Source organism: Dama dama, chromosome 27, assembly GCF_033118175.1.
Source record: "Dama dama isolate Ldn47 chromosome 27, ASM3311817v1, whole genome shotgun sequence".
Classification (NCBI taxonomy): Eukaryota; Metazoa; Chordata; class Mammalia; order Artiodactyla; family Cervidae; genus Dama; species Dama dama.
This window is the reverse complement of record NC_083707.1, coordinates 35,401,228-35,413,720: the sequence shown is the minus strand read 5'-3', so window position 1 is coordinate 35,413,720 and position 12,493 is coordinate 35,401,228. Positions and strand designations below refer to the sequence as shown.

General features: G+C 42.3%; 1 protein-coding gene across 1 annotated transcript in view; it reads right to left on the bottom strand.

Annotated features, from left to right (window-relative positions):
• Positions 1–12,493, bottom strand: part of ABHD3 (abhydrolase domain containing 3, phospholipase) — a 56,999-nt gene that overhangs the window by 5,638 nt on the left and 38,868 nt on the right. The window contains exons 5-6 of the mRNA XM_061130640.1: positions 4,471–4,583; positions 450–623 (exon numbers count right to left, since the gene is read on the bottom strand). Of these exons, the coding sequence (XP_060986623.1) occupies positions 450–623; positions 4,471–4,583 (287 nt within the window). The remainder of the gene's footprint in view (positions 1–449; positions 624–4,470; positions 4,584–12,493) is intronic.

Below are 12,493 nucleotides of genomic sequence, written 5' to 3'. Positions count from 1 at the left end.
TAGTATTCAGCTCTGAAAACACTTAACACATTAGTTACTACCCAGGGGAGAATTAGGTACTAATAAGATTAGCGACAAGTAGAAAATCCAGGGAAATAGCCCATAGTTATTCAACACATTCAATACTAATGTTTTTATTCTCTTAGAATAACTTAGAACAGTGATGAAATGATGATCTTCAAAATGGGGCACAGAGCCTAGAGGTTGTACAAGCTACCTCGTGGTACAGAAAGAAAACATCAGAGCTCTTATCTATATTTTTAGCTTATACATAAAATCTTTTTATTTTTGTACATATTCACAATAGAAGAATTATTTTGTTACAGTATATAACATAATAGTGCATATAACATATATATATATACATTAGCAGTGTTGTCCTTTAAAACATTTTACTGTGGCACGTACTCCAAAAAATTTGGTGACATTAGGTGTTTAAAATGACTTACTTATTCACGGAAGACTGGAGGCAAGTTGTCAAATAATAATTAAAAAGCAGCCAGTTCAGTGGTTTCTCCAGTGACTCCGTGCAAGCAAAGGTATTCCAACCAACTGAAAAAGTTGCAGCTGCCTTCAAAGGAGTTTTTGGTCCAATTTTGCCCAAATAATTTAAAAGCAGCATTCTAAAATGAGGAAAAACAAAACACAGTGATGAATTTGTTCTATATCACAAGACATCCTATTTCTAATTGTGGACTTTTAACTACAGAGAATAAACATAGAAACCAGTGTTGTCTAACCCCTTTATCTTAGAAAACCATGAAAATATCTTCCTTCTTTCCTTCTGTTCACATATTTATCTTGAGAATGGATAAATATGGATTGGGAATTTGAGAACAGGACAAAGCATACAGTTGTTAGTTAAATGTGTATCTTTCTTTGAGGTAAAACATCAGGAAAACCCATCATAAGAGTAGTTTTCTTTTATGAAAATTATATTGGGGTTTATTAAAAATTTGCAATTCCCTGGCCCCCCACCCCCTAGCTGAGTATTTAACTTATTATGGGAGGGGTGTTTCAGGCAAGCTTTTTCTATAAAGGGCCACAAAGCAGACGGGTTCTGGTGGCCCTAAAATCTCAGTCACAACCATCAATACTTAACCCTGTGACTGTATTTTAAAACAGCCGTGGACATGCGTGAAGGAATGGACATGGCTGTGTGTCAATAAAATATTATATATGGACATGGAAATTTGAGATTCATATTATTTTCACATTTCGTGAAATAATAATTCTTTTCCAACCATTGAAAAATATAATAACCATTCTTAGCTCTTGCACAAAAACAGTCAGTCAGATTTGGCCTCCAGGTTGTGGTTTGCCAATGCTTGGCACAGGGGAGAGATCACAAGGAGTGGTTTTTAAATGTGTTGGCACACCGAAATCACCTGAGGAGTTTTAACAACTCTGATTTCTGGGTCTCACCTGGAGATTTGGAGTAATTGGTCTGGGTGGCCATTCCAATTGTCTATGCATCCTTGCTCCCTGGGCTTCCCAGGTGGTACTAATGATAAAGAACTGGTCTGCCAATGCAGGAGACTTAAGAGCTGCAGGTTTGATCCCTGGTTCGGGAAGATCCCCTGAAGGAGGGCTTGGCATCCCGCTGCAGTATTCTTGCCTGGAGAATCCCATGGACAGAGGAGCCTGGCGGGCTGCAGTCCTGGGGTCACGCAGAGTTGGACACGGCTGAAGCCACTGGGCACACAGGCACGCCTTGCTCCCTACAGCAGTGCCTCGGGGCCCCTTGTCCAGAGTCAGACTGCATGAATTGTGGCAGCACAATCAACCCCTAAAGTCACTTGTTTTCTTTTCCTACTCCCTCCTGCTGTTTGTCCTTATCTCCTTTCACATATTTTCCTCTTTTCCTTTTGTTCTCATTTTTCCTGATTCTACTCTAGTTTTACTTTGGTAAAAGGGACAAGAATGGAATTTAACACAGGACACCAGAAATCCAAGTTTGACACTGACAACTAAGAGAAAGGATAATAGTATAAATTCTGTTTCTCCTGTTTTCCATCCTTTATTTCTCCAATTGCCCAGGTTCTGAAATGAGTAAAAATTCTCTCTCATTCTCTTTTTTTCCAACCCAGATGGCTTACAGAGTGAATGAGATAAGATACTAGATCAAAAATGGAGATTTCAGGGTTTGCTGTTTTTGGGTGGTATTTTTGCTGTTGTCGGACGAGGTTTATTGGAAATGTTACAGCAGAAAGACACAAATGGCTCCACGCTGTGTTTTGAAATTCATCCCAGCTATAGCTGAGTGACCTGCAGGCTGGACAGATGCCAAAAACCAAGAGCTTCAGCATTTCCATCATGTCAGAATCTCCTTCAGTGATTTCCTGATCCAGGGCAGAGACCTCAGGCTGGAGATTTCCCTTTTGAGAACAACTGTTCATAATGACTACATTCCCTTTTTTATAGTACATGGCTCCCTAAGCTAGTTAAGGGATAATGCTTCTCTCTTGCAATGGGGTCATTCCAGGGTGTAGTTGTGGTGGCCCAATTCTTTGGCTGGCAGTCAGAGGTTTCTGTGAGGCCGGAGTAATGGGCAAATTGAAAGAGCTGGAAATGAACCTCACAGGAGCAGGAGACACCAGGAATAACTGGGACCGAGTAGGTGGGACATTTCTTGGTTATTACTCAGGAGTAAAATAACGTCGTTATTACCCCATAAAAAGGCCGTGTCACTTTGATAAGAAAAAGACTCCATTTTTTCACCAAGAAAAAAAAAAAAAAGGCAGAAAAAAAATAAAGAACTCACAGATTAAGAGATTTAAGAGACATAATCTGTCCATATGTGGACTTTATCTGGCTCATGCCTCAAACAAACTATAAAAACCAGCCAACAGATTGTCAGTGAAATGAAATACTGACATTGAATAGTCGATGACATTTAGGAATTACTGTTAGCTTTGTTCAGGTGTAATAATATACTGTGGTGGGTTGTTATTGTTTCTTAAGAGACTGTACCTGTCAGAGACACAGAAATCTCTATAAATGATGTCTAAAAATTATCTTAATGTAATCAGAGTCGAGGGAATGGAGGGTAAATTATCCTTGAGTTGACAGTCACTGAAGCTGGGGTGATGAATATATATGAGGAATCATTATACTCTTTCTATTCTTATATATACTTGGAAATTTCTGAACATTTTTAAAGCTAGTCTAGGAACCCATTAGGAGACTGGAATGTGACCAAGTCTCCAGCAGTGTGGATTCCTTGGTGAGACTTAGTTCTGGCTCAAACCGCTGCTTGGCCCCAGGCATAACAGGCGTGGGGATTACCCAGTCTGGGCATAAGGGTCTTAGATGCTTTTGTCTGCTGCATCTCCAAAAGGAAAAAAAATGTGTCAAGCTGTAAACCACATCCCAGAGTGGTAAACCCACTTGGGAACATGTCACAGTGCTAGGCAACTAGAAAGGGGACTTCCCTTTCAACAATTTACAAGACATTAATATTCAACCAGCTGCAAAGGCAAATGGTCAAGTTCTGCCTTCAGGCAATGAGACTTCAACTCGACAAGAATAGGCATTTCCCAGGAGCCTCTGAATAAAGAATCAGGGCCTGTTTACATAAAGTCTGGCTTTTTAAAAATTCAAGAATTTATATGATTAAGGGAAGAAAGTTCAGCTGCCACCCTGTCCTTTAAGGTTCTCATTATGGGGCAAAGGAAAAAGTGAAATACTTTCCTTTAAGCACAATTCACAGATTTTTGTTTGGGTTTTCTGCACTGATTCAGATTTCTTCCCTTTTAGTAGGTCAAGTCCGACCTTCCATGCTAATGTAAGAAACGTATTCTTTCCTTCTTAGTTTTATGTTTATCAGAATCTAAAAAACTATGGTTAGAGCCAATTTTTCAGTGCCTATCATTTGTAAAGCTGTTCATTTTTGAGTAAGCAAGCTCCTAAGACGTTTTGAAAATTGACAGATAAATTGACTACAAAATTAAGAAAAAATATTTTCTGTTTCCATGTGTTTGCTGATTTTGGACAATGGTTTAGGTCCTCGAAGCACAGCAAAATGGCATAAAATAAAAATTTTGTTTTTTATTAAAGCTCACCATTACTACAACAAAAAAACCACAAAAAACACACAAAAAAATTAGCACAAATGAGGCTGGCCTTCTTTGGTGGTAAAGAATGGTAAAGAATCTACCTGCAATGAGGGCGACCCAGGTTTGATCTCTGGGATGGGAAGATCCCCGTAGAGAAGGGGATGGCAACCCACTCCAGTATTGTTGCCTGGAGAATACCATGGACAGAGGAGTCTAGTGGGCTACATACAGTCCATGGGGTCGCAGAGAGTCAGACACGACTGAGCGACTAACATTTCATCCAACCACATGTGATGAAATATGAGAAACACAAACATTTGCTTTTAAATGTCCATGTAGCTTATGGTCATCTGAAAGAGGCAGGCACTAGGACCACTTCCCTCGAGGACATTTTAGAAAGGAAAAATCTTACCCTCCCATTGATACTCCTGCTGCCAGAAATGGAGCAGAAGGGTACAGACTGTGGACGTGGTGAATGACTGTCTCCAAGTCTTCAGTGTTTGAACAACAGTAAGTCCTTGGCGTCTGCAAGCAACGACAGGTAAAGCACAAAAATTAAAATTGGGAGGGGAATCATTTGTATAACACAGAAATGTAAAAAAGAGCAAAAAGTCATAACTAGGAGAAAATGACCTTTGTTTGCACATACTATATGAGTCAGGATAATTTTCAATTTCTGTCTTGCAGTTCAAATTTATGCCATTTAGAGTCAGTACTACCCGAATTGGCACTAACAAAAGACTCTGATCACAGAAGGAAGCCTGGAGGGAAATGGGACAAGACCAATATAAATACCTTAAATTAGATAGATATGCAGTACTCTATTCAAATGTGTCTCTAACTAAAGAACGGAGTCAATTTAGGAAGAAAAAGTGGAGAATGACACTTTTTTATAGGAAACCAACAACTTAGGCCTGACAAAGCCAAAGCAATTGTTTTTTTTAATATATAATTTTATTTATTTATTTTTATTTTTGGCTGTGCTGGGTCTTCGTTGCTGCATAGACTTTTTTCTAGTTGTGGCGAGCAGAGGCTACTCTGGCTAGGCTCTAGGTGCGTGCAGGCTTCAGTAGCTGCAGCATACGGCAGCGGTGGGGGGGCGCGGTTAGCTGTTCCATGGCATGTGGGATCTTCCTGGACCATGGATCAAATCCTTGTCTCCTGCACTGGCAGGCATACTCTTTACCACTGAGCCACTAGGAAAGCCCCAAAGTAATTCTTATTAAACAAACAAACAAACAAACAAAAAACACAATCAAGCAAAAAAAAGGTTTTCAATAATCCACAAAAAAATCTAAACTGGAACTCCTTTCTGCTCAGGTATAACCTGAGTGCTGTCTACCAGTGAAGGAGTGTGATTTTTTTTCTGACAACTGCCTTCACTCTAGATCAAGCAACATGCAGTCTGCTTTATTAATTAGATATTTTCTTTTTCGATAATACTTCCATATAACCCCAGCTGCGCTACACTGAAAACAGACACTTAAAATGTTAAAATATGTAAAGCTGATTATGCCTCAATACATAATGCATTAAAACAAATGATTTTCATGTGAACCCCATCAATAAGGCCTCTGTTTCCAGCAGAAAAGCTTCACAGATGCTTTATTTGAGATCTGGGAGCAGAGGGCAATCCTGTGTGTACAATATATGTGTGAGTGTGTGTATGAATAAAGTATGCATGAGATAAAATAACTAGAAATTTAACAACAAAGAGATAAATCTGGTAACTGCCCCAATAAAAAATGCTGAAACCAGTTATCTGTACAAACCGGATGGTAACATTCCAATAAAATATGACTGGAAGGTTATGTGTCACCCACCATTCAATCACTAATGTGTAGTCTGAGAAAACTGCAATTTTCACTAATCCCTCCAACTAAACTCAAGGTTAAAACACTCCTATTGCCTACTACCATCTTTTTGAGATCTGCAAATATAAAACTCTCCAAAAGATAAATGTTAACCTGACAGTATTTACAATGGCTAACATTCATTGAATAATTAAATTTGTGCCCACAAAACCCCAAGGAAGATCCTATTATATCTAGGAAACTGAGTTATTAATAGAAAATTGAGTTTAGAGAGGTTAAATAATTCCTGTAAACTCATGAACAGCTAACACACAATGAAGCTGAGATAATTCCAAAAATACTTTGTGATTAAATGCATTTGAGGGGCATAAATTCAATGTAAAATCTAAACAGACCAATGTCTACTATCATGCTTATTCATAGTAACTGCAGAATTTGTCAAAAGAATTCAGGTGAAAAAAATATCCTTCTTTAGCATTTTCACTGTATTTGTGTTTATTCACACTGCATAGCTTTAAAATTTCTGTATTATTTAATATAAACAGTTACCAACACATATTCTTGTTATGCAGGCTTCAAGTGAAGTAAGTGTATAAGTGTGTATATACACTTGCACACACAGATACATGAACATACACACAGAGTTGGTGGTGGTGGTTTAATCTCTAAGTCATGCCTGACTCTTTGCAACCCCATGGTCTGTAGCCTACCAAACTCCTCTGTCCATGGAATTCTCCAGGCAAGAATACCAGGATAAGTTGCCATTTCCCTCTTCAGAGGATCTTCCTGACCCAGGGATCGAATCCACATCTCCTGCACTGCAGGTGGATTCTTTACCACTGAGCCACCAGGAAAGCACACACGGAGCTAGGGTATGATAAACATGGCCTAGGGAAAATTATTAGGATCTTAGTGCCAGGAATGCCTGTGGATAGCAGCTGCTTCCTTATTTACAAGTGGGAAAACCAAAGCTTGGTAAGCTTGGGTAATTTGCCAAAAGTCACAAAGTAGCAAAGCTCAGGGTTTATGTTTGTAGTAAGTAAACTAGTTCTCATAAAGCACTAGGATTCCATGAGATATTTAATAAGCAATTTGATATCTGGGACCCTCAGGGATAGGAGTTTCTTTTTCCCTTAATGTTTTTCTCCCAATGGATTACACTGAGTTGGAAACCAATAACGCTGGTGTGGAAATGTTAGGTAGTTAGAATAGGTAAAAGGAGTCCAGAATGGTGGCGGCTAAAAGACAAGGAAGGGAAAAGCCTGAGAAAATAAAACAAAAGAAGGTCCGAAGACTGGAGTGAGAACCTCAGGTAGAACAAATAGAACTCCTGGCTAGCCCAATTTACATAGGGCAAGCCCAGGGGGAGGAAAAAACATATAAGAAGAGGAACCAAAGGGTCAGGGATCTCTCTCCCATGAGCATATGCTCTCTCTCTCTCCTGTGCACATGCGCTCTCTCTTCTCTTCACATCTTTTGGGTCGGCATGCCTTCACACCTCGAGGATGTATTTTCCTTTATTTTCTAAATAACACTGAGCTGCAACACTGTCCAAGAGCTGTGACGCACCGAGGGCTTTAACGTCCGTCGCTTCAAATTTTTGTTGTGAGGAGACAGAACCGAGGAAATTACACATTCCCCTAACATCTATGGTGCCGTGACTCGGATTTAACCTGGCTGAAACAACCTCTGCACGGCCCCGCAAGGAGGAGGCCAAGCAAAGCAGGAGCCCAACTTGGCAAAAGCTCCCACGGTAGAAGCGGAATGCGAAGAAAACGCAGCACACGGGAAGTGACAAGAAGCCCAGCGTGCTGGAAACCGGAACAGCGAAAAACGAACTCAGCAGAAAGCTCACATGGCTCAGTCTCAGATTCCAGAAGACCTCCGGTTAAGGTAGGAGGTCCTCGCTCCTGTGGCGGGAGGGACATATGCCTAAGGAAATCTTAATTCCTTTACAATCTCTCATTTCTTGTTTCCTCGAAACCCCCTGCAAGCAGGCGAGCGACAGTGGGCGTAATTGAGGGACTCTGGAGAGGCTAATTCTCAGTATGTCCCAAAGGCTCCACTCTCTGCTGAGCCCCAGGAGCTGTTACCCAAGCTGTTGGGGGTTCTTCTGTCCTTAACCTTCTTTGTGCCAAGGATCAAGCCAATGAAAACTGAGCACAGGTCAGGTATTCAGCAGATTTTCTGGCAGGCTATGAAGGGGATTCCTTGGCATGTTTTTTCCACCGCTTTTCCCTCCCATTCCTCAGCTCCTCTCTCCTGGGACTTGAACCTGGCCCAAACCCATGATGCCTGGCTTCAGGACCTAATGAAAATCAGGCTCTGATGTCTCATTGCAAAAATTCAGTGAGAGACACAGCACTAGGTAAGAGGTGGATTTGTTAGGATTCACAGAGAAGCACACTCTAAAGAGTGTGAGCCATTGCAGACAGCAAGTGCTTCCACCATGGAATTCAGTCTGGCGAGGATCTGCAAGCTGGGTGAATTCATATGCTAATGAGTGGGAGGATCACCCCAATCATTGGGGAACCATCCACTCTTCTGTCTTTTGACAGTGCCTTGGAGCTGTCCTGCCACCTCTGGGTGTGTCATTTAGCTTACAGATTGGGGATTAAGGTTTACTTGAATTTGACTTGTCATCTTGGACCCAACTGATTTTAATCGGTTTATGTTATGTTATGCACATGGACATCACCAGGTGGTCAACACTGAAATCAGACTGATTATATTCTTTGCAGCCAAAGATGGAGAAGCTCTATACAGTCAGCAAAAACAAGACCGGGAGCTGACTGTGGCTCAGATCATGAACTCCTTATTGCCAAATTCAGACTTAAACTGAAGAAAGTAGGGAAAACCACTAGACCATTCAGGTATGACCTAAATCAAATCCCTTATGACTATACAGTGGAAGTGAGAAATAGATTTAAGGGACTAGATCTGATAGAGTGTCTGATGAACTGTGGACGGAGGTTTGTGACATTGTACAGGAGACAGGGATTAAGACCATCCCCATGGAAGAAATGCAAAAAGGCAAAATGGCTGTCTGAGGAGGCCTTACAAATAGCTGTGAAAAGAAGAGAAGCGAAAAGCAAAGGAGAAAAGGAAAGACATTCCCATTTGAAGGCAGAGTTCCAAAGAATAGCCAGGAGAGATAAGAAAGCCTTCCTCAGTGATCAGTGCAAAGAAATAGAGAAAAACAACAGAATGGGAAAGACTAGAGATCTCTTCAAGAAAATTAGAGATACCAAGGGAACATTTCATGCAAAGATGGGTTTGATAAAGGACAGAAATGGTATGGATCTAACAGAAACAGAAGATATTAAGAAGAGGTGGCAAGAATACACAGAAGAACTGTACAAAAATGATCTTCATGACCCAGATAATCATGATGGTGTGATCACTCACCTAGAGCCAGACATCCTGGAATGTGAAGTCAAGTGGGCCTTAGAAAGCATCACTACAAACAAAACTAGTGGAGGTGATGGAATTCCAGTTGAGCTATTTCAAATTCTAAAACATGAAGCTGTGAAAGTGCTGCACTCAATATGCCAGCACATTTGGAAAACTCAGCAGTGGCCACAGGACTGGAAAAGGTCAGTTTTCATTCCAATCCCAAAGAATGCTCAAACTACCGCACAATTGCACTCATCTCACACGCCAGTAAAGTAATGCTCAAAATTCTCCAAGTCAGGCTTCAGCAATACGTGAACCGTGAACTTCCAGATGTTCAAGCTGGTTTTAGAAAAGGCAGAGGAGCCAGAGATCAAATTGCTAACATCTGCTGGATCATTGAAAAAGCAAGAGAGTTCCAGAAAAACATCTATTTCTGCTTTACTGACTATGCCAAAGCCTTTCACTGTGTGGTTCACAATAAATTGTGGAAAATTCTGAAAGAGATGGGAATACCAGACCACCTGACCTGCCTCTTGAGAAACCTATATGCAGGTCAGGAAGCAACAGTTAGAACTGGACATGGAACAACAGACTGGTTCCCAATAGGAAAAGGAGTACATCAAGGCTGTTTATTGTCACCCTGCTTATTTAACTCATATGCAGAGTACACCATGAGAAACGCTGGGCTGGAGGAAGCACAGGCTGAAATCAAGATTGCCGGGAGAAATATCAATAACCTCAGATATGCAGATGACACCACCCTTATGGCAGAAAGTGAAGGAGAACTAAAGAGCCTTTTGATGAAAGTGAAAGAGGAGAGTGAAAAAGCTGGCTTAAAGCTCAACATTCAGAAAACTAAGATCATAGCATCCGGTCCCATCACTTCATGTGAAATAGATGGGGAACAGTGGAAACAGTGTCAGACTTTATTTTTGGGGGCTCCAAAATCACTGCAGATGGTGATTGCAGCCATGAAATTAAAAGACGCTTACTCCTTAGAAGGAAAGTTATGACCAACCTAGATAGCATATTAAAAAGCAGAGACATTACTTTGCCAACAAAGGTCCGTCTAGTCAAGGCTATGGTTTTTCCAGTGGTCATGTATGGATGTGAGACCTGGACTGTGAAGAAAGCTGAGTGACGAAGAATTGATGCTTTTGAACTGTGGTGTTGGAGAAGACTCTTGAGAGTCCCTTGGACTGCAAGGAGATCCAACCAGTCCATCCTAAAAGAGATCAGTCCTGGGTGTTCATTGGAAGGACTGATGTTGAAGCTGAAACTCCAATACTTTGGCCACCTCATGTGAAGAGTTGACTCACTGGAAAAGACCCTGATGCTGGGAGGGATCGGGGGCAGGAGGAGAAGGGGACGACAGAGGATGAGATGGCTGGATGGCATCACCAACTCGATGGGCATGAGTTTGAGTAAACTCCGGGAGTTTGTGATGGACAGGGAGGCCTGGCGTGCTGCGATTCATGGGATCGCAAAGAGTTGGACACGACTGAGCAACTGAACTGACTGACTGACTGACTGATGTTATGCCCTTGTGCTATGTCATTCTTTCAAAAGTTGTGCCTGGACCCCTTCCCTCCTGCTTCATACTCTTTTCCAGAGCGCCGTCCAGGCCCACAATGTTACCTCTACAATCTTCTGGAGAAGATAGCTGACCCTTGGGAGGGAAGTACTGTATAATATCCAATCCCTCTAGATATTCAGCCCTTCATCTTCCATGTTTCCTACAACATGTGTAACATCAGCATCTCTCAGTGAACCTGCTAGGGCAGGTGACAGGCACACAATGCCTGCTAGAAGTCCATCAGTTGGCATCCCTTCAAAGACAGTTGGGCTTCCCAGGATGATGTTTGCCACTTTGGGAGTTAGCCCTGCAAGCCGTTTGGGCCCAAACCCTTACCACCCTTCTCCTAAAGTTACAAACATACCTCCGGATCAAATCTCCACTTCGCTTTTATGGAACATCTGGTCTGTTGCCTCTTACCAATTTGTTCTTAAGCCAATTATTAACTCCTACAACCAGGACCCTGCCCCCTTGTAGGCAACATCGCTCCACCCAGCCTATTATTAAAATACTTTAATGCCCCTAACAGGGCCAGATAACCCACTCCTTTGTCATTACTTCTGCTATTACCTAAAGTGGGTCTATGACAATGAAATGTTTACCACTGGAGACACTCTAACCTGCTCTTATGGAGGATTGGTGGGGGAAATCAGTGACTTACAGTCCCTTAGAGCAGTAAGAGGATAAGGCTTATGACTGCTTCACCAGGTTCCCAGTCTCAGGGCACAGGCTTGGATTGCTTTACATCATGATATCTATTCCCATCTGTGGTGAACAAACTGGCAATGAGTTAAAATTATAACCCCTTAATCTTATCCAGCACTGGCCACACTGGAGACCTTGGGGATGCCCAACTCCAGCCTGGGGGTCCCACGAGGTCAACCTGCCTTGACCTGCCCAGGGATCTGGGTCTCAAAAGGTTGTCACGCCTCAACCTGCTTGGGGATCTGCCAGTTCAGGGGTCCCAGGAGGTCTTCATGCCTCAACCTGCCCAGGGACCCAATTCTCAGGAGGCCAACCTGCCTCAACCTTGCCCAGGGGTTCAATCTCCAGGAGGCTATCACACCTCAGTCTGCCTGGGGATCTGCACCCTGACCCAGGGACGCCTGGCTCTCAGGTTGCAACAGTACTGGGTAGGATAAGCTTCAGAAAGACTCACCCCTAAGGAAGTCCACCCATGGAAATAGAAGGAAGCCTATTACTTGTAGGACTGTGCCCAGTCTCAGCAATAACTCACGACGCCAACAAGAACCCCACTGCCTTTCTGGAAAGGCTAAAAGAGGCCCTCCAAAAGTTTACCAATCTGGACTTAGACTCTTACGAGGGACAGGTGATTTTAAAGAACAAATTCCTGTCCCAATGTGCATCAGATATCAGAATAAAGTTATAACAGCTACAGCAGCAGGACTCTACTGCCTCTTTAGATGAGATGGTCCAGACAGCCACCAATACCTTTTATAACAGAGAACAGGAGAAGGAGGCTAAGGCCCAGGAGAGGGAGAAAAGGAAAGAGACAAGGCATGCCCAGATGCTGGCTGCCTTCCAGGGAAACCCTATGGCAAACCCCGAGTCCTTGAAGGACAAGGCACGAGGCAAATGCCTAATCTGTAGACAGACGGGGCACTGGGCCAAAGAGTGTCCCAACCATG